Source organism: Netta rufina (genome assembly GCF_964035555.1).
Source record: "Netta rufina genome assembly, chromosome: 23".
Classification (NCBI taxonomy): Eukaryota; Metazoa; Chordata; class Aves; order Anseriformes; family Anatidae; genus Netta; species Netta rufina.
Genome location: NC_140147.1, coordinates 5,720,870 through 5,742,152, shown reverse-complemented (window position 1 = coordinate 5,742,152; position 21,283 = coordinate 5,720,870). Strand labels below are relative to the sequence as shown.

The 21,283-nt window shown below is 55.8% G+C and overlaps 1 protein-coding gene across 1 annotated transcript; it reads right to left on the bottom strand.

The window, feature by feature from the left end:
• Positions 1 to 11,696: 11,696 nt before the first annotated feature.
• Positions 11,697 to 19,911, bottom strand: SERINC2 (serine incorporator 2). Its single transcript, XM_084300505.1, has 10 exons — positions 19,824 to 19,911; positions 15,475 to 15,636; positions 14,840 to 15,027; positions 14,306 to 14,385; positions 13,999 to 14,136; positions 13,707 to 13,876; positions 13,526 to 13,616; positions 13,298 to 13,433; positions 12,776 to 12,991; positions 11,697 to 12,359 (listed from the first exon to the last, which is right to left on the bottom strand). Exons 1-10 carry the CDS (start codon positions 19,860 to 19,862, stop codon positions 12,221 to 12,223), a joined length of 1,359 nt encoding a protein of 452 aa, XP_084156631.1. The 5' UTR covers positions 19,863 to 19,911; the 3' UTR covers positions 11,697 to 12,220.
• Between the last annotated feature and the right edge of the window lie 1,372 nt (positions 19,912 to 21,283).

Here is a 21,283-nt window from a genome sequence, read left to right as displayed (position 1 = left end):
CCCAAAGTGACTGAAAGGCTTTTAAACTTGCCAAAAAAAAAAAAAAAAAAAAAAAAAAAACAAAAAAAAAAAAAAACACTTTTTTTTTCTTTAAATGCAAGCCTACGATCTTTGCTTTGAAAAGCTCAGAGCAGCTCATTCCAGGAGAGCAGAGGAAGGCTCATGCACAGCTTTATCCCTGGGGTGTTCCCTCCAGCCCCCTCCAGCCCTTCTCAGTCCCTGCAGCCCCTCTGGCGTCCCCTGCCGTGCCAGGCATCAGTGTCCTCCCCTACTCCTGGGTCCAGGTGTCCCACTTCTAATGGGCTTAGCTCACATTGGATGATTCAAGCAACTTCTGCCCTAGTTTGTGTCCAAGCCTCACAGAAGGAGGCACCAGAGTGTCTCTTCAGCACTGCTGCTGGTAATGTTCAGGTCCTTGCATTTCCCTCCAGTAGCACCACACAATTCTTGGTTGAGAGGGACTTTGGAGACCCCCAGCCCCTTCTCCCTGTGGAGCAGCACTGTCACCATCATTAGAGCAGGTTTCCCATGGCTTTGCCAAGGCAAGCCTTGAAAACCTCCAGGGATGGAGCTGTTCCTACCAGTCCATCCCAGGGCTGCAGCATCCCTGTGAAGGACCTCCCAAACCTCAGCCTGTGTCCCCTGCTCCTTGTTTTCCCATCTGCCATCACCACGACCCATCTGCCCCACCATCCATCCATCTGCCCTGCAAAGAGCTGGAGGCTGCTGTTAGGTCCTGCCTTGACCTTCTCTTCATGAGGCAAAATAAGCTACAATGGGGAGCTGCCAAACCTCAGCAGGCTCCCAAATGTTTGCTGTCGCTCTCTTTTTTCAGGGATGATCTCTGACTCCAGAGGGTCCCCATGACCTCTCCTCCTGAGGAACATAGCACAGACTTGCACGGATTTGGTCTGCCACCCCCTGCCCCTGGGGAGCGCAGACATTGTTTGCTGCTCCAGATGTTTCCAATACAAACTCTGTGTTCCCTCACTTTGCAAGCCCAGATTTCTTTGGGGTTGTTTTTAACTTGTCCCAAGTGGCAGTCATGCAAAGGGGGCCTGGCCCATGCAGAGCATCTTCTGTCTGTCCGTCCATCCGAGATGCTGGGAGATCTCTGAGCTGCTCCTTCCCTGCTCCCCAGCAGGTGTCCATGGTAAATCCCTGCTCTCTGAAGGCTGCTGACCACCAGGCTTACACCTCGTACGTTGCTGCGATTTCGGTTCATATTGCAGTCAGTTTTCAAAGACACTTCAGTCATTTTCTTGGCTCTGCTAAACATCCGTGGCTGTGCGTCCCCTGGGCTTGAGCTTCAACACAGCAGGGGCAAACTAGGGGTGTGTTGTAGGATGTAAGGGAAAGGACATGGTAGTTATTCAATTGCTCCAGGTCTTAGAGCTCTTCAGGCTGTGGTGGGCTGCAATATTTGCCCCACCAGCCACCCGGCTGATGCCAAGGTCTGCAGGGTGCAGTTTGGGTGCATGAGGGTGCAATGGATGCCCATGAGCGTGCCTCAGTTTCCCAAAGTGGAGCACCACGGATGTGCCTGGGCTCAATGGGGCTCTGCATGACCAACTGCTTGCAGGGGATGCAGGATGCATCCATGCTCCTGGGGGGGCTCACATCAGCCAGCAACGAGTGCTGGGAGGAGAGCCAGGTGCTGTGTGTCCACAGCACGTCCCCAGCTGCCCACAGCACCCATGGCCCCAGAAACAGCCAGTGGAAGATGGAAGTCAGGGAGAGACGTGAAGCTTAGGGTTGGAACATCCCTGGATGGCAAGGCACATTTGGCCATTTCTCCATATTTTCTTTTTTTTTTTTTTTTTTTTCCACTTTTCTCCTTTCCAGCACAGAGCCTGAAGTAACCGTGGATCCAGTGTGCGTGGTGCCAGGGAGTCAGGAGCAGAGACATTGGCTTTCATGGTTATAAAGTGCTTTAAACCCTTTCTGACTCAGGTTTTGCTGAGGACCATGACCCCCTCCCCCCCCCCCCCCATCTAGGAGGATGTCCCAAAACTGCTCACAAGCCGTGTCACCAAAACCCTCCTTCCCTGCCTGCTTTCCTCCTCCTCCACAGACCCATGGAGCAGAAAGGGCAGGCATGGCCCCAGTGCAGGGCTCAGGTGGGTCACCTCAAAAAAGGGAGCACATAAGATAAAATGGGAAGATGAACAGAAAACGGGGCTCTGCCCATCACAGCACTGTGTGGATGGGGCCCCTGTGCACGTGGTCCTCAGTGGCTGCTTCTCACTGGGCTGAGCAATGCTGAGCTTGCATCCGACAGGCAAACGCTGCAGGAGGCTGTCCAACTTCTATGGCCAGCTCTCCAAAGTGGCCTTTGTCACTTAAAAAAGTATTGTGACATTTAGTAGAGGAAAGGCCACCAAAGTGCGAGGCAGCTGCTGGCTGCCAGGACCAGTGGCACCTCCCTGGGCTCCTCAGTTAGCAGAAAAACCACCAGAGCAAGGTGGGACCTGCAGCACGGAAATGTAACATTTCCCTGTGTCTAGACCTGCTCCAAAAAATCCCTTAACGAATTCATCCACCTGGCAGATAAGAACATGACTTTTATTGTCCTGGTGTAACAGCGCGGTGACAGCTCTGCCTGCGTGAGGATGGAAGCAGGGCAAGTCTGCAGGGTGAGTCACTGCCATCAGCAGGGTAAATAGCATGTGGAGGGAAAAAAGGACACACTTGCTGTTATCCATGGACATTGTCTTGTCCGTGGTTAAAAGCTGGTCCTTATCTTCCAGCTATATCATTTGCTCTAATAAAAAAATCTGTTTTCTTCCCACAAACATTGCCTCTTTCATCATGTCTTCCTGAATAAAGCACACCTTGGTGAAGCCTCGGGATAATTATTGGCTGCCTTATTTCTTCTAACCACCGCTCAATCACACAAGTCACACAATCGATGACAAACACATTCTTAAGTATGGAAGGAGTTTTATTTAAAGCGAAAATATGATTCACCCTCAAATTTTACATTCAAAGTGCTTTAGAACATGAAAATACTTGGTGAACAAAGGAGAACTTTGAGACAGATTTCCTAGGAATTTAAAAAAAAAAAAAAAAAGTGATTTTTTTTTTAATTGAAACCTGAGCTAGACCTCTCAATTGCCAATAAGAAACCTGGTACATTCAGTTGCACCCTGGTGATGGAAACCCCCTTTATTTTTGTAAGAAGCGATGATTGTTACATCACCTCAGCTCATTTAACAGCACTTGGCCTTCACAAAGTTTTTCTAAGTGGGATCTTCATGGTCTTTTTCCCTGACATTGGCAGTGAAACCCTTTCTTCAAGGAGCCCTGCTTAGGAAAACCAGAAGCTCCCATTCGGCACAGATCAAGCTGTTCAATTCATGAAAACTAACACACACCCTGGACCTCTCTCACGCGAGAGGGGAAGAGCAGCAATCTGGTGCCAAAAATCCTATTTTCTGCTCTAAATGGGCCTCCTTGATGTCTTTCAGAAATTCATCGAGCCCCAGCATCTCCATCTGTAAATAATGGCAAGGGAAATACAGCAGAAGTCCAATATCTCTGCTAAGCAAAGCTTTTGGCACTGGCTACGTTGCTGCTGTCATGAGCAAGGCACAGAGGCCAGGTTCTGAAGCCATCAGGACCTGATCCTGGCGGTGCCACTCAGCATCCCTGTGTGAGGCCGGGCTCTGAGAGGAGAACAAAAATCATCATTTTCCAACTTGCACCAAAACCATCCTGCTAGCAGAAGGTCAGTGAGACATTCAGTGTGGCTGATGTGAAAAATCCCTTCCAGAGGAGCAAGCACAAGCCCCTGCAAGCTGAGTTGCTCCACAAAACAACTTCAGGGTGGGATGAGCAGCTGGTGGGAGCTGGGCAAGGAGGTAAGCGGAGCTTAGAGCCGGTCACAAGCCCAGCATGAGTCAGCCACACCCCAAAACAGCGTGGGGATGAGGGAACAGGAGCAGAGAGCAGAGACTTGGGAACGGCTCCAGCCTGGGCAGCCCCAAGGGGTTTGCATGGAGGGGATGCAGCAGGATGCGTCCCACAGGGGTTTAACTTTTCTCCAAGGATTTAAGGCACAGATCGAGAAACATCTGTTGAGAATGATGTATTTAGGGTTTTCATGGGCTCGTGCAGGTTTACAGATACAGCCCGGAGCTCTGCAGCCGCATCCAGCCCTGGAGGCTACAACTCCCCAGGCAAGGGCCAGAGCCGCTCGTTTATTTTTGATATCCTCGTGACGAGCACGGCACAAGACTGTGAGAAAGGGAGAGGCAGCCCAAGCAGCTGCTGTCCCCGGGGAGACGTGGGGACAGGCACCGGGGCACGGCGGGGAGGCTCTTTCTGCAGATTTCCCTGCTCAGGTCCCCAGGGCTGTCCCAAGCCTGGCTGATCATTTCCTCAGGCAACAGCTCCAGGAAGAGCCCCGTGCTGCCAGCTGGGCACCTGCAGCAGAGATCTGGGGGCTTTTGTGGTCTCCAGAACCCAAATGTATTTTTATTGGACTTTAGGGACTTTGCTCTCACCCCAAGAATATAGAGAGAAGTCAAAGCTACCTGGCACCAAGAAAGAGCAATGCAAAGCCACCAGCAGCCAGGTCTGGAGTCCTCTTGCAGCATCCAGAAGGACCACAGGCATCACTGCAGCTGCAGCGCACGTTTGGAGAGCAGAGCTCAGGGCATGGCTGCAGGGGGAACCCTCCTCTGTCCTCACGTCCCAGCTGTTTCCACTGGAAGCAACAAAATGACACTGCCAAATTGCACGTAAATCCTCCTGCCCAGACCCTCAAAGGCACTTGGGTGCCTGAGCAGCAGGAGCTAAGCCCTTAAATCCTTCTGCAAATCCAGGCTGCAGACTTGTAGGAGCGGGCACTGCCGTGTGCCAGACCCCACTGCAGACCCCAGAGTACAGCCTGAAGCTTCTCCTCTCTGGAGCACCAGCAGAGACTTTTCAGTGCATACTAAGCCATTTATTAGCACAAATGTGCAGGGATTGAGCTGCAAGGTTCCTGCAATACCCTACTACGTTAGCTCCAAAGCACATTTAGTGTCACTGCCTGGCACTAGGACACCTCCGTGCTTTTATGCAAGCCTCCAAACCGACTTATTTCAATTCCTCCCTTTTGACTCCTGCACGTTCCCCTGTCCAGCCTCCTGAAAACTGCACAAATCATAGAAAATACACAAAGCTGAGCAAAAACTGGTTCCCACCTCTGGGCATCCTTTCCTCGTGGTCCTAGCACGCTGCTGTCGCACAGCAGCCACCCAGCTCCACCACACACCAGTAGCCCCAGCACACAGCAGCTCTCTGCCAGCTGCCCATCTCCCTCTGTTTGAGCAGCCCCACTGCAAAATCCCTGGGGTTTTGCCCTGCAGGTGACACAAAGAGCTTTGGGAGAAGGCGGATGCAAGCGGCTGTGTGTGCCCAGCTGCTCCTTCTCGTGGCTTAGCAGCATTGCCTTGCTCAGCACAAGCAGGGAATTGTGCCAAAGAAGTGTGTGCTCAGGTTGTGTCTGACTGCAAGTGTGAGCAGCACCGAGCAACCTGGGGGGCTCCTGCTCCATGTGGTGGTGGAGAGCAGCGGGATGGGGTGGGACCAGCCTGCGCTCGGTCCCTTCTCTCCATCCACGAGGACAGAGGGAGGCTGGGCTGGCAGGCAGCTCTGTGTACAGTGCAATTCCCTTCAGCTTGTTTGTGTTTTAATCAGATTTCCTCCAAGTCAGCGAAACTGCAACAATTCCCTTTGACTCTGATTTCCAGCACAAAAGCTGTTTGCAGCAGCACACAGAAGTGGCTCTGCAGATGTTCTCCCAGCGCGCCGCGTGCTGCCTGCTGGCCGCGGGTGCTCCAGCGAGAGCCCTGCTGGGTGGTTATTTATTACTGACCCAAATCGTGCTGATTATTAGCGGCCCACCTGCATTTGGAAGCCTGGATGAGGCTGAAGTGCTGGGATGGTCCCATGGGTGTTCGAAGCAGGGAGCCAGCTCAATGCATCCCCACCGCTGCACCCACTAAATGGCATCTCCATCGTGTGGGTACCGACAGCCCAGGGACTGCTGGGCTCCCCAAAATGCAACCAACACCTACCCCAGCCTTCAGTGGGACCCCGGTAGGGATGCTACAGGTGTCACGGGATAATTCCCAGGGAGTGTGGAGCAGAAAATCTGCAGCCCAGGGCAGGGTTCCTGGTGCTCGTGCTGACGCATCGCCCGGCTGCACCAAGGTGCTGTTAGAGACCCCTCAGCAGCCAGGGTTGGGGGGGGTGTTGCTTGCTCAATACCATGGTGAACAACTTGTGTCTTACATTAGAATTCACTGTAGTGCAGAAGAGAGGAAAGCGTTCGCTTTGTGGCATTGTCTCCACAGCACCAATGGCCCTGAGATTGCAGCGTTACTGGGGGGTGGCCCTGGGGAGGCTGTTGAGCCCCTGGGGATGTGGGGAGCTGCACAGGAGAAGAAAGGGATGAGTCAGAGAGCAAAAGAGAAGGGAGATGGCTTCCAAAAAACCCTGCTTGTAACAAGGAGTTAAAAAAAAAAAAAAAAAAAAAAAGCCCCAAATCTTCCCCCAGTGCACCCAAGAAAACCCCATGGAGGAGGGTGACGTCGGCTGTCTGTCTGTCCTTCCCCAGCTCCCGTCAGCATGGACACGTGCAGCAGCACCCAGGGCTCCCAGCACGGACATCTGGAGCAGCCCTACGTGCCGGGCGGCAGGGGATGCTCCCAGGGCTGGGCTTTCTCCGGGGCCTGGAACCAGCCCAGGCTTTGCTAGGCTGGGACGTGACGCCTTGCCTCGACGGCATTTTGGGTGGCAGGAAGCCAAAAAGAAAGAAGGAAAAAAAAAAAAGCTGCAAATGGGACCCAGCTGAAAGATAGAGGCAAAGGTGCAAGCGTCTATCAGAGCAAATGTTTCCACTCATTGCTCAGCCCCACTGGAATCTTTGGAGCCTGGGGGGGCTCAGCCCCTCTTGCTCGAGCCAAATGATGCTGTGCTCAGCCCCGGGCTGGAGGGGATGCTCGTGGCCCCCATCCAAACACAGATAACATAGATCATACTAGAAAGAAAAGAACAACAGTGGTGCTGTGCAGCTTGGAGGAAAGAAATCCCAAAAGGAGCATCGGAGAGAGACAGGGAGCCCCGGGACAGGGAAAGCAAATGTCCTATTAGCTCTTGCAGTGCTAGTTTCTGCTGCCTCCTGCCACCAAGAAGGGATGAAGGATGAGTGCTGTGTGATGAGCAATGTGGGGTGACTCCAGGGTGCTGCCTGGAGGGTGTCCCATATGTGCCCCCCCACCCAACTGCTGCATGGGCAATGAGGAGCTGCAGAGTCCCAGCAAGCTCATCACCCCCTTGCTGCTTCTGTGCTGTCTGAGAAGGGATTTGAGTTCGTCCAGGGCTGACCGCATGTCTCTAGACCTGGAGTTAATTTGAGTTTGGGATCTGGAAAGCCTCACCCTGGCATTGTCTGCACCAGTGCAGCCCCAGCACCAGCAAAGGCACCAGCAGGGTGTAAGCACAGCACTTGGTGTGGGATTGTCCAGGCACCAGTGAGACAGGCTGCTGGGATGGAGAAGCTCAGCCCAGCCTCACTGAAAGGGGTGGCTATGGGCTGCGGGCCTGCAGAGGGACATCGTGTCCCAGTGTCACCAGCCTGGGAGCTTTTGGAAAACCATGAGCTGGAAACAGCGAGTGGCCAGGACATGCCAGTGGGTCCCTTGGGGCTCCTGATGATTTCTTTTCTTTTCTGGTTGCTTGGGATATTTTTTTGGGGGGGGGGTGTTTTTTTGTTTGTTTGTTTGTTTGTTTTGTTTTTTTTCCCTTTTTCCTCCAAAATCACCTGCAAAGCTGCAGCAACTTGTGTGCATTACAGGAGCCTGTGCTGGAACAAGGTTAGATGGGGCAAGGTGGCTCTGCTGCCTTAGGGAGCTGCAGGAGACACAGCCTGCTCCCGCTCACATCGTGGGTATTTATAGGTATAGATGTTTCTCTAGCAGCAGGGTTCAAGCGCGATTTTTTTTTTCCCTCTCTGTCTTCCTTCTCATCCCTCCTCCGCTCTTCAGCAGTGCTGAAGGTGGAGACAGCAGCACAGGGATGTCTGGGGGCAAATGCAGCCTGAGCAGCCCCAGAAGCACGTGGGCTGCTGTTGGGTCCAAACTCTCTGCTTTCTGCATGGAAAAAAAATCTGATGCCATAGAAAAAATGGGCTCTGCTATGGAATGCAAACCCCATCATCCTCACCACCACTTCTCATCCCCAAGGCCACCAAAGGAGCTGTGATTTAACAACTCCCTGGGTCCCTCCTCCTGCTGCCTTCACCCCACACTCACCTGGCTGCTCGGTTGGGTCAGTTTGGTTGGGGTCCTTGGGAGACAGGAAAGATGCCCTGAAATAAATCCCCATCCTGGGGGTGCAGGGCTGATGAAGCTGCCTCTGAGTGGGAGGGAGAGCGTTTGTTCGGAGGCTGGGCAATGGCTCTGCTCCACAATTAATTATACATGCTCTGTGGTCCGTCTGGGAGGCATTAATGGCTCCAGATGCGGATCATGGGGCTCTGCGTGGCACTGTAAACACGCTGGAAGTCCAATTTGGATTTCCCCGGGTGCCTCATTTAAATGAATTATGTAAACGCTTTCCCCTCCTCTTCTGAGCAAAAGCCAGTCCGGCTGCTGCCTGATGTGTTAATCCCATGAATAAAATAAAAACAGGAGAGAGCGTGCATTAAAGAGAATAAACTGATGTGGGGGGGCTCTGCTTGAGACCCCCAGCCCTGGGCCTGGTGTTCCCCTCTGTCAGCCACCTGAGGGCTGCAGGAGATGTCACCAAGGTCCTGGACCCCTCAGTGTCCCACAGGGCTCCAGAAGGGTGACATCCCCTGTGGGATTTAGCCTACACCCACCTCTGTTTTATTTAATTCCATTTGATTTGGGAAGGCAGCCACCACAATTACATTTTGTAAAGCAAGCTGCTGAGCTTTTCCTCAATTTCCTACTTTGCTCTAATTCCTCCCGAGATCCATAATTCTGAGTTCTCCCCGCCTTCCCCCCCCCCCCTCCCGATTCCCTCCCAAGGAGAGTGAATTGGAGCAATAACAGCTGGGGGGCTGGGGACGGTCCCAGCCCAATGGGCTGATGCAGGGCCTGATCCTGCTCAGCATGGGGCTCAAGAGCAGGGTAGGATGGGGGGGCCTGACCTGGGCAGTTTCTGCTGAGCGAAGGGTGGCAGGTGTTTGTTCAAAAATATGTTGATGCAGATGCTTGTTCAAAATATTCACCCAGAAAATTTGAATGTAAAGAGCCAAAGGGCCACTCTGCTCGTGGAGGGCATGCAGGGCACGTTCACAGCGCTGGGACCTTTCCCTTTGGAAGTGACAGTCACCACAAAAAGTCTTTTTTAGAAGATCGTTGCCTCTGTACCATGGCTGTGCATACTGCATGTGTGCAAGCTCTCCTCTGGGCACCCCTTTTCCATCAGAGCCATGAAGCAAAGCATAATTTGGGCTGTCCTGAGCTACAGGGTCTTTTGTGTGTGTGTGTGTATTGTATTAACTTATACAGCCAGGCTCCCCCATGGACTGACCTTCCTCTGAAGGTGCCCTGTAGCCAGATGATAAATGAGAAGGATGCTGGGATGCTGGAGGCAGCCTGCAGTGCTGCTGGGGCTCGTGCCCATGTGCCCCCTACTCACCTGCCCCAGTGTCCTCAGATGTTTTGGGTGTACAATGCTAATTGCACTGGGGAGCATTTGCTACAGGTCTGAAATACCCCATAAAGAAATCAAGGAGCTGAAACCATCCATATTCTGATCAATACTGGATAGGGGTGAAATGAAACAAATCTCGCAGCAGCACCTTGTGCAGTTCAGACCTTTCTAAGAGGATTCATGGGAATGACCAACAAACCATCGGGTTATTCCCGCAGCTTTACACTAGAGCTGTTTGGATCCAGTTGGAGAGCTGGGAAAATAAATAAATAAATAAAGAAAGAAAGAAAGAACAAGGATTTCTTGTTTCAGAGAAAATCCCAGGGATGAGGCATTCTGGCTGTAGCTGGAGACGTGCTGCTGGCCGGGGGCTGGCACAGGCAGCCTGTCCCTGCGTCACCTCCAGCTGCAGCGGGTTTGGCTCTCCTGCACGATGGGAGATGCAGGCAGCAAACCCATATGGGAAAGGGCTGAGAAGGGCCCTGCAGGCCATGGGGACCATGTTGTGTGGGCAAGTGTCACTTGTCTATGGTGTGTTGGGGACCTAGGCAGGTGCTGGCCACTCCAAGGCAAGTCACAGCGCTGCACAGCCTGGCTGCAGCTGCAGAGCTCCTCTGTTCACAGACACACACCAGCTCTCCCAGAGGGGGCTGCAGGAAGGTTGCAGGGTCCAGACTGCAAGGTACAGGGTGCAAAGTGAATGGTGGTGGAGGGTGAAGGCTGCACGACAAAGTGCAGGGTGCAGGAGGGAGGATGGATGATGTAGGGTGCAGGGTACATGATGCAGACTGAGGTGTGCAGGATGCAGGATGCAGATTGAAGGGTGCAGGGTGCATGGTGCAAGGTGCAGGATGCAAGGTGCAGCATGCACAAGACATGATGCAGGTTAAAGGACATGGGATATAGAGTATAGGATGCACGTTGCAGGATGAATGAAGATGTAAGACGGATGGTACGGGGTGCACAATGCAGGAGGTAAAATGAAGGGTGCAGCGTGCAGGACTTAGGTTGCAGCATGCAGGGTGAAAGGAGCAGGCACAGGACTCAGGTTGTGAGGCGCAGGGTGTAAGGAGCAGGGCAAAGCTCACAGGGCAGGACACACCAGGCAGGACACACGGTGTAGGACAGGATACGCCATGCAGGACACAGCACGCAGGACAGGACACTCGATGCAGGATGCACCACGAAGGGCACAGGACACAGGACAGGAGAGGACAGGACACACCAACACCACACAGGACAGAGGATTCGGGACACAGCACGCAGGGTGGAGGAGGACACACGATGCAGGACTCACACACCAGGCCACGATGCGCTGTGCAGGACGCGCCCTGCAGCGCGTGCCGCCAGCACCACCTCGTGGCTGCCGTCGGGGCCCGCCTGAGCCGCACGGCCCGGCCCTCCCCCGCCTCCCCAAAAGCCCCACGGTCCCTACCGCTCCCTCTGCCCTCCCCCCGGCCCGGTTCGGCCCCGGAGCTGACGAGGGAAGAAGCCGGGAGCGGCCCCGGGGCACAGGTCCCCACCCCCCGTCCCCAGGGCCCCCCTGCGCGGCGTGCGCTCACCGCGGGGCACGGCCCCCCCCGGGGTGCACCCCTGAACCGAGGGTCCCCATCGTGCTGCAACCCCGGCACGGCGTGCACCCCACCGTGGTGCAACCCCTCCTGCTGTGCACCCCAAAAATGCGCACCCCCCAAGCCCCAGTCTCCCAGAGGATGCAGGGTGCAGGATGAAGGACACGGGGTGCAGGGTGCAGGATGAAGGCTGTAGCACATAGAAGCACAACACAGGCTGCACCCCGCTGCTCCCCACACCATGCAGCATGCCCACCCCATCCCAGGGTGCCCCCACTGTCAGGTGCTCTGATCAGGGCTCACTGGGCCTCCCTACCACAAGTCACTGTGCCCCAAAACATTGCTCCCCTGCTTGCACACACACTGTGCCCTCACCCCAGCACTAGGTCCATACCATACATGCCCCAGAAAGCCCCACAGAAGACCCCAGAAGGACAAAGATGCCTTTTTCTTTTTTTTTTTTCTTTTTTTTTTTCCAAACAAGACTTTATTGAGGAGGAAGGGAGAGCCCTGGGGGAGTCAGCCGACCCTCCAAGGCTGGAAGGGGTCACAGGCGACACACAGCCCCCAGCTTGGCTTCCCTCCAGGCTGGCTGGGGAAGCAGCAGAGACTGGCGGCCGGGTCCTGTCTCCTTGTCACAGCTGGTCCCCAAAGGCCCTGCAGAAGGCACCGCGGTCCCGGGGCACTAAGCAAGAGGAGAGCAACTCGGGCAAATGCAACCCTCCAAAGGCCAAGAGGAGGGCAGCTGGAGGCACTGCTGAAGGCACGAGGCAAGCACGGGCAGTGTTAACTGCGGTACAGACGTCCTTAGGGAAGTCCCAGCCCTCTCGCTGACTGTCCCTGCTTGGCACTTTATCCCTTTTAAATCAAGACTGAAAGCCTGCTAGAAGGCACAACCCACGTGCAAAACTTGAGGCTGGGGCCAAGGCAGAGCTGGGGCTGCCCCCGATGGGGGGATGCCCGCGGCCGCCTCAGCTGAAGTCCCGGTCCGGCAGCACCAGTGGAGCCACCAGTGTCCAGGCATAGAGCAGGAGCCCGGCCCAGCTGGAGCAGATCTTCACCCACACGGCCGTCCAGGGGCTGCTCAGCACTCGAAGGCTCTCGTCGGGCCTGAAAGGGCACGAAGGGGGCACTTGTCACCACGCCATGCTGGCACGGTGGCACCCTGCAGCCCCGAGGTCCCCAGCCACGTAATGGGGGATGCAGCCCCGGTGCTGGGTCCCTGCTCCCCCACGTTCCCAGGGTGCAGGGGAGGATGCTGCAAGGACGGGGAGGATGCTGAAAGGATAGGGGGGATGTTGCAAGGACCGGGAGGGGGTGCTGCAAGTGGGTACCCAACAAACTCACACCCAGAGCACATCCATAGGGCGCTCAGCCACCCCCAAATAATCAACCCTAATTGGGATGCCCGTGAAGTTTGCTCACACATGGATCCATCCCCAGCAGCCGTGCCCAGCCCAAGTACAAGGAGGACCCCACAGAAGGGGGGAGCAGAGAAGGGGGACGCCCCCGGGGTTGCTGCCCACCTGTACCAGTTGGTGAGCGTCATCATGATGTAGAGGGCAGCGAGGACGAGGCAGAGGTGGAAGAAGCTGTAGCTGTAGGTGACGCCGTCCTGCTCATTGTCGTAGGCATGGTGCACTCTGCTCTCTGCCGCCGCTGCATCCCCAGCGCTTGCCCCGGCCCCGCTCTCCTCTGTCAGCATCATCTTGTTGACCTGCGCGTGGTCCGAGGAGCGGATGCTGCAGACAGACGGACAGACAGATCAGGGTGACTGTGCCTCAGCATGGGGACACCCCACAGGGGTGTCCCTAGGGTGGCAGGGCAGTCTGGGGGACATGGCTCATGCCGAAACCCCCTGACACTCTAAAAGCTGTGAGCAGAACCCCACGGGGTGCCCAGAGCTGGGGACGGGATGGCTCTGCAGGCAGCACTTGGTGCCAACACCCCAGAACAAGCTGCTGCACCGATTCCCCTAAAATCCTCCTGGTGCCTCTGGGCAAGCAGAGGGACCATGCAGTCCCTGGGGCCACGTGCCACATCCTCACCTGATGAAGAGGGTGCAGAGGATGAAGATCACCAGCCCCACGATGCTTGGGGCATCCCACCACGTTGTCAGCGGCTGGGCAGCCTCTGCTGAGCCCGTGCTGTTCCTGAGCAGCAGCGTGGGGTTACAGTCCTGATCTGGGGGGGCACATAGTGGGGTCAGCATCTGTCCCCAGCCTCACACCCCCCCCGAGCAGCAGGCAGCGAGCCTGAGGATGTGCTGTGCTTACTGGGGACGTTGGCCAGGGCAGACCAGGTGATGAAGACAGTGTAGAGGGTGATGAGGGAGGCCTGCAGCAGCCCCGAGTGCGGCTGGGCATCCTGCAAACACAACAGGGACACTCAGGGCTCATCCCGGCACAGGGGGAGGTGGCAGGGCCATCAGCCTCCTGGTCCCCCCCGCCACCTCACCTGGATTTTGGGCAGGATGGACATGGTCGAGACGATGACGCAGAGGATGAGGTTGATGCTGATGAGGACCTTGCCCTCCGTGCAGCCCTGGGGCTTGGTGTAGTAAACATAGAGCAGCACGATGGCCACAATGGAGGCAGCGTAGAAGATGAAGGTGACAGCGCAAAGGGCTGGGGGAGGAAGGAAAAAAGGAAGGGGGCTGGAGCAGAGCCCCGGGCACCACTGCAGGGCAGTGCCCGGCCCCAGGACGAGGTTCCTGGGGCAGCAGGGCGCAAGGCACAGCCACACCAACCTGCGTACCAGCCCTTGGCACTGCCCTCGCCTGCGTTGCGCAGCCACAGCTGGCTCCAGGAGTGGGCAAAGTCGATGAGGAGGATGAGCTGGATGAGGATGAAGAGGAAGGAGCCGACCACGCCAAAGTAGAACCAGACTTGGGTGGTGGGAGGAAGAGAAGAAGCCGTTAGCCATGGGAATGTGACAGTGCTGGGTGCATCGGGGCAGCACCCAGCGCCAGGACACACGGACACAGAGGGCAGGATGGTGCCCCTGGCGTGCTGCAAACCCTGTGGCCACCCCACAGCCAGCCTGCAGCCCCTCACCTGAGGTGAAGGAGCCATCAGGGATGTAGAAGGCCCCCACCGTGAGCCCCACCAGCACCAAGAACTTCAAGAACCAGAAGCTGCAGGAGGGAAGAGGAGGTAGGGTCAGCAAACGGGAACCATCGCTGCTTGGAGTGAACCCCCGAAGGCTCCCAAAACACTGGGGCAGGGGCTCTGCTGCCCCCCTCCCAAACCAGTGTCCCCAGGGAAACATGCTCAGGGGCTACTCGGCTCCTTGTTCAGGACCCAGGGTCCAGGCATCCCCCAGACAGGAGCGGTGCTGGGGGAATCCCAGATTTCCCAGCATGTTGCACCAGCCAGTACGTGCAGCACTGGGGGGTAAAACAAGCTGGACATCCCCAGAAGTGTTGCATTCGACCCAAAACTTGAGAGTGAGCTCAAACCGCTCTTCTGCTTTATCCCCCAGTTCCCCGTGAACAGAATGGGGACAAAAAGGGGAAAAAAAAAAAAAAAGAAAAAAGGAAACGGGCTCCCCCCAAACATGCTTCAAGCTAAGCGTGGGGTCTTGCTCACCCGTTCTGCACAGCCGCTCGCGGGTCCTTGCTGCTGCGCACGCACACCATGATCACGGCGAAGAGGAAGAAGAAGGAGGCCGCGGCGAAGCCCATGCGGTACACGGCCTTGTGGCCCAGGAAGCCGCTGCAGTCAGCGTGGACTTGGACCCCCAGCACCGAGCCGCTGCCCTTGCAGAAGCCAGGGAGCTGCAGGGGTGAGAAGATGGGGAGTGAGTGCCCCGGCTGCTCCCTGAGCACCCCGCACTCTCAGCCGGCCAGCAAGAGGGTGGCACAACTGGGGACATCGGTGGGGTGACCCAGCCAAAGCCACCCTGCGGGGCACTGGGTAGCTGGGGTGAAACCGGCATTTCCCAAAAGGTCCCAAAATGGGATGTAGGAAACCTTTTGGATAGACAGCTGGGAGAAACTGATATCTGATATTGCAGGAATTTATCCCACTGCATTGTCATCTCCATGGAAAGCCAGGGTCAATGACACCCTCTCCTGGCGAGATGCTTGAAAAAAAGCATCAGAAGCAACATCATACCCCCAAAAAATCACGTTTTTAATACAGCCTCATGTACCCATCCCAAGCTAAACCCCTTCCCCAGCGTGATCGAGTCCGGCAACCTCCGCGAGGGCAGCAGGAGTTACCTTGTACAGCTCCTTCTCCACACCGGGGATGATCATGATGATGGAGACGAGGGTGCAGAGGAAGAGGAAGAAGGTGAAGAGCAGGCGGGACACGGTGGAGTTCCTGGCCGAGGGGCAGCAGCCGCAGAGCAGGCATGATGCGGGGCCGCACAGGCAGGACACCTGCAATGAGAGCAGGGGGGGCGTGGGAAGGGGATCACCTTTTCGACCTAGTAGGGGATGGGGAAAAAACCCATACCAGCACCATGGGGAAGCCAGCTAGTTCTGCCAGCTCTCCCTGCAGGCCGTGCTGCTAAACCCATTTTATAGGTGGGAAAACTGAGGCGCAGCATCCTCAGAAGTCCACGGTGGTTTCTGGTGGTCCAAATCCCCAGCTCCAACAAACCGTGGTGACAGAAGCATTTGGGAGATGCTGTTCGCATCCCTGCAGTTGGCCTTCAACAAGTTTGACTTTGCTGCTCCTTGAAATGTTGTTCCCACTGGATATTCACCTGCTTATTTAACGCCTACAAGGTTTTGGATTACCCTGAGCAACAATCATTGCCCTTCAAGGAAGCACAACCGAGGGGTTTTGCATGAAATCGGGTTTAATGCTGGCTAGGGGGCAGGAGGGCAGCATACAGCCAGCAGCCAGCCCTGGCCACCACGTCCTGGTCTGGATGTGACTGAGCAGGACAGGGACAATTTACAGCCTCTTCATCACCTCCATGGACCCACACATCTATTGGGCCACATCCAAAACCCCTATTTCCCAGAAGGGCATAGAGTTAGAGAATAAACAACGTTAGAAACGGTTCAAGAAACATTTGTGAACTTTTAACCCACTCGTAGGTCATATGAGCAAAAGGTCCCGTGTTAAATATGTGTCCCACTCGCTGGTCCTCACCAAACTGCTCTCCCTCTATCTGCAGGTAACTTCATCAATTTATTTTGCTTCTGACGCTTTTCTTCTTCCCCTCAAGCAGCTTTTTCTGCCCTGCACTTGAGGGGCCTCAGCCAGCCACAGGCCCACAGACACTGGAAGGGCTCAGCTCTCTCCCATAATGGGGATGTGCACGTTGTGTGTTCATTATTACCCAGAAAAGGCCACACACTTCCTTAATTATGCCCAGCAATCGATGGTAATTAAATATCTGTCCATATCAACTAAAATGCACATTCCTCTATCCTAAAATTAGTGGGGGGGAAATGGAGATGGCAGAAAAGAAACGCAGCTTTTCGGGTGGCTGTGCAGGGACATCAAACGTGCAGCTTCCTCCTCAGATGCAGGAGTGTGGAGGTTCACAGCACTCACTGTGACTCCCCAAAATCACTAGAGGAAGCTTTGAAGTTATTTTGGAAACCTCAGCACATCACTGCTCAAGCAAAATCAGCTCCTCCCTGATGTATACAGCATCCAGCCCAGCCAGAGGCTGTGCTGAGCAGGCAAGAGGAGCCCACCTTTCCTCAGGGACCATGAAGGAGCTACTCAAGAGACATCACTTCATGCTTTTGACTTGAGAACATGAAAAAGCAGCCTTCAGTTCAAGATTACTTCCTCATTAAGTGCATTGTTTGCACAAGAATGCATTTAAAATGTGTTGGTGTTACCATATGTAACCTTCAAATTGAAGAAAGGAAAGGAAAGGAAAGGAAAGGAAAGGAAAGGAAAGGAAAGGAAAGGAAAGGAAAGGAAAGGAAAGGAAAGGAAAGGAAAGGAAAGGAAAGGAAAGGAAAGGAAAGGAAAAGGAAAGGAAAGGAAAGGAAAGGAAAGGAAAGGAAAGGAAAGGAAAGGAAAGGAAAGGAAAGGAAAGGAAAGGAAAGGAAAGGAAAGGAAAGGAAAGGAAAGGAAAGGAAAGGAAAGGAAAGGAAAGGAAAGGAAAGGAAAGGAAAGGAAAGGAAAGGAAAGGAAAGGAAAGGAAAGGAAAAGGGCACTGAAAACAGCCTGAAAAATCGTGAGGTTTGTCATTTGTGGCTGAATTTGGGGGTTCAGCCCTCTGCTGCTGTCACATCCCACCGTTGAGGCTGCTCAGGCTTTGTGGTTGCAGGGTGACCACGGCACGCACGGCAAGATGTGCAAAGGCATCACAGCACAACCCACAGCCTGAGCAGAACCTCGTCCCCAACACCCACAGCTTTCTGTTTAAAAGAGAAATGAAGCAACAAGGGCTTGGTTAGAGTCAGACAAAAGGGAGAGAGGCACGGGCTGAGCATGGCCAGGAGATGTGCTTATACTTGGGAATGCTCCTGCACAGCACCCCACGCTTGAGCATCTGCAAAACCCTGCAGGAGACACAACCCCGGGCACCCCATTTTCCCTGGGATAGGTACATCACCATGCTGCAGGTACAAGGTTTTGGGGAGCCCATGTCCCCCTGGAGCTTTCCATAATCATAGAACCACTGAACTTGGGAATGACCTCTAAGATCATCAGGTCCAACCAAAGCTGGATTTAGGGTAGGCTCTTAGAGGACAAGCTCTGTGGCCTCATTTCAGTTTGTATGGCCTCCTGCAAGCACAGGGAGGCACCACCCAGCACAACGGGGTAGGGCGGTAACCTGAGAGTCCCACGTCACCAGCAGGCCCTTCGTCACTGGGGACCTGCCTACAAACTGCCCTTCTCAAACACCTTTGCAAGGGAAGAGGCAGCTCTTGATTTCAGCTTTTTCCTTTGTTTCTCTTGAACAAGTGAGTGGAAAAAAGGCTAAAGAAGCCTTCCGTAGGAATACAGCACTGGAAGTGCCCCATTGCACCTCCCCAGTGGGCTTTCAGGAATGCCCACGAGTACAAAGGTGGATCCAGCAGGACAGAAAAAACAAACGAAGGGAAGTGACCCACAAACGTGGTGGACTGACGAGGAAGCGTCAGGTTTCAGCTGCCGCAGATTAAAGTTTAATCCCGCCAGTTTCACTATCAACATCCTCACAAAATACAGCTCGCTGCCAGAACTGCAGCTGGGGGAGCAGTCGGTGCAGGACGGGCACCGTTTACACAGCCCAAACCCAGCACCACCCCCTCCTGCAGGCTGCCCTCGCCCCCACATCCCCGAGGATGCAGAGACTGAGTCAACCAAAAGCAATGCCAAGCAGCCAGTCATCATCTAATGAGCTGGCAAATTAATCAGTACCAAAGGCAACGAGGTCAGCGCAGGCTGGGGAGGTGGGAACCCCTGGGCACCAGGTCCCAGCATCGCCCCACAGCCAGGTGAAATGCAGGGGCCTGACCCTACACAGAACCTACAAGTGAGTGACTCTATCATGGGCCAAAATGTTTTCTGGGGGGGAAACCATCCAGAATTGTGTCAACACCCTCCACAGCCCTGCCCTGGAGTAACTCCTGGCGTTTCCGATACTGCCAACGGGTCCAAGTGAAACCCTCAGAACTTTGAGGCTGAGTTGCGAAAGCAGCCCCATTCCCGTACCCGTCCCCGTTCCTGTCGCTGTTCCCAGCCAGGTGGGGAGGTTTTGGGGACCTGCCCCAGCCCATGCCCAGGAAGGCAGCGCTGGGTGCGCGTCATGGGGCACGGCACCGGCAGCACCCATCTGTGTCACCGGGCACAGCACCAGGCACGGCACCCGCACAGAGCCCCCCTCCCAGCCCCTCGTTCACAGCCAGGATGCTGGGGATGGTGCAGGGGGGTGTCAGCCCCTGCTTCCCACCCCCGGTGTATCGGGGCAGAGGGTGAGCCCCCTTCCTGGGATTCCCTGGGAGCCCAGGATACCCCAAGCCCTCCCCAGAGCTGGGTGGAGGCAGGACCCTGCTTTCCCTCAGTGCTGTAGGAAGAGTGCCCCAGCTCCCCACAGCCCCCCCAGGTGCATGGGACACACCCCCGGGGGGTGCCCTGATGCTATGGGATCCCCCTGAGCACGACATTCATGAGCTCCACATCTCCCTTGGACGAACCCCACGGGGCTCCCTTGGACACCCCCGGGTGCAGTGAGCCCCCCTGCCATGGGTGTCCCCTGACTCCCCCGGGGTACAGAGGGGGGCACCGGGCGGGTGTCCCCTACAAGCCCGCGGGGGTCCCCTATGACCCCCCGGGTACAGAGGGGGGCACCCTCTGGGGGGGTCCCGCGCATTCCCCCGGGGGTCCCCTGCGCCGCCCCCGCTTCACCGGGCCGCACCCCCCCGCTTCCCCTCCCCCGTCCGGTGCCTCCTGCGCTCCCCCCCGGCTGCAGCGGGCCCGGCTCCCCCCTGTCCCGCCCCAGAACCGCACCGGGGCGATTCCCCCGGGTGCCCCCAGACCCACCCTGGGTGCGCCCAGAGCCCCCTCCGGTCCCGTCCCGGAGCCGAACCCGGTGCTGCTGCGGCTCGGAACCGGTTCGACTCCGGTTCCCCCCGAGGTGCCCACCCGCTGCCCCGGCACTCACGCAGCTCAGCAGGGAGCAGACCCCCAGGCAGGCCCCCATCGTGCGCCCCCGGCTCCCCGGGCCCGGCGCGGCACCTCCCCGGGGCGGGCCCGAGGCTGCGGGGCGGGGGCAGCGGCGGGGCGGGCCCGGGGGGGCGGCAAGGGTACGGGGGGGGGAACGGGAGGGTCCCCCCGGCACGGCGAGGGACGAGGAACCCGGGTCGGTAGGGTGGGAGGTGCGGGGGGGGAGCTGGAGAGTAAGGGGTGGGGGAGATGGGGCTGCTGGTGGAGGTCCCGGCCCCGGGGGTGGGATGGGAATGGGGGTGTGGAGGGGGGAGTGTGGGGATGGGATGGGATGGGATGGGATGGGTGGGGTGGGGTGGGATGGGATGGGATGGGTGGGGTGGGATGGGTGGGGTAGGGTAGAATTAGAATAGGGGATAGGATAGGATAGGATAGGATAGGATAGAATAGAATAGAATAGAATAGAATAGAATAGAATAGAATAGAATAGAATAGAATAGAATAGAATAGAATAGAATAGAATAGAATAGAATAGAATAGAATAGTTCTGGTTGGAAGGGATCAAGTCCCACTGCCAGCCTACTGCCGAAGCTGAAGCACAGCCCCCTCTCTAGGAGGCCTGTTCCCGTGTCTGACAGCCAGGAAAGTTTTCCCCAGCTGTGCTGGGTCTGGCTGGGATGCAGTCACCTTTCCCTGCAGCAGCCCCCCCAGCGCTGTGCTGTGCTGGAGCAGTGCTGGTATCACAGCGGTGTTGTGCCTGATGCTGAGCAGTGCTGGCACCGCAGCAGGACGCCCTGCGACCCCCCAGAGGCAGCAGGCTGGGGGTGGGCAAGAGGGGAGGAAGGAACATCAGCAGGACAGCTGCCCTAAACCCACCAAAGGGATGTTCCATACCATGTGGGGTCACACTCAGCAGTAAGAGGTGGAAAAAGGAAGCAGAGGGGAGGGGAGGGCTCTTGTGAAAACATCTGTCCTCCCGAACAACGGCTACGTGCCTTGGGGCCCTGCTTCGAGGATGTGGTCAAGCATCGGTTGTTGGTGGGAAACAGAGAAATTTCTTTCCTCTGTGTTTCCACATGGCCTTTGTTTTTCTTTCTTTTTTTCCCCTTTTTCCACTTTCCTTTTCCCTTTCGTTAAATTATTTAATTAATAATATTTTTCCCTTGATAATTATTTTTACTTTAATTAAATTGTCCTTATCTCAACCCGTGAGTTGTTTCTTTACTTTTCTTCTTCCCCTCCTCTCCTGAGGAGGGGCAGTGAGTGCAGTAGTGGTGGCGTTCAGCTGCCTACCACAGTAAAACCACCACACCGCCGCCTGGTCCGAGCATCCCCCAGGGAAGGTGAGCGCCTCCCCTCGCTGCTTCCCCTCTGTAGGGAGCAGTGAGGGCACCCCTCAACCTCCAGCTCTCCAAACCAGACCTACTGTTGCCCTCCCCTGAACACAGTCAGGTAACT

Excerpts from the sequence above, each read along its gene's own strand:
- SERINC2 (XM_084300505.1), bottom strand. The coding sequence starts at position 19,862 with ATGGGGGCCTGCCTGGGGGTCTGCTCCCTGCTGAGCTGC. Across the intron at positions 15,028-15,474 it reads TGGAGAAGGAGCTGTACAAG|CTCCCTGGCTTCTGCAAGGG; the intron begins GTAACTCCTGCT and ends TCACCCCTGCAG. Across the intron at positions 14,137-14,305 it reads TGATGGCTCCTTCACCTCAG|TCTGGTTCTACTTTGGCGTG; the intron begins GTGAGGGGCTGC and ends CCACCACCCAAG.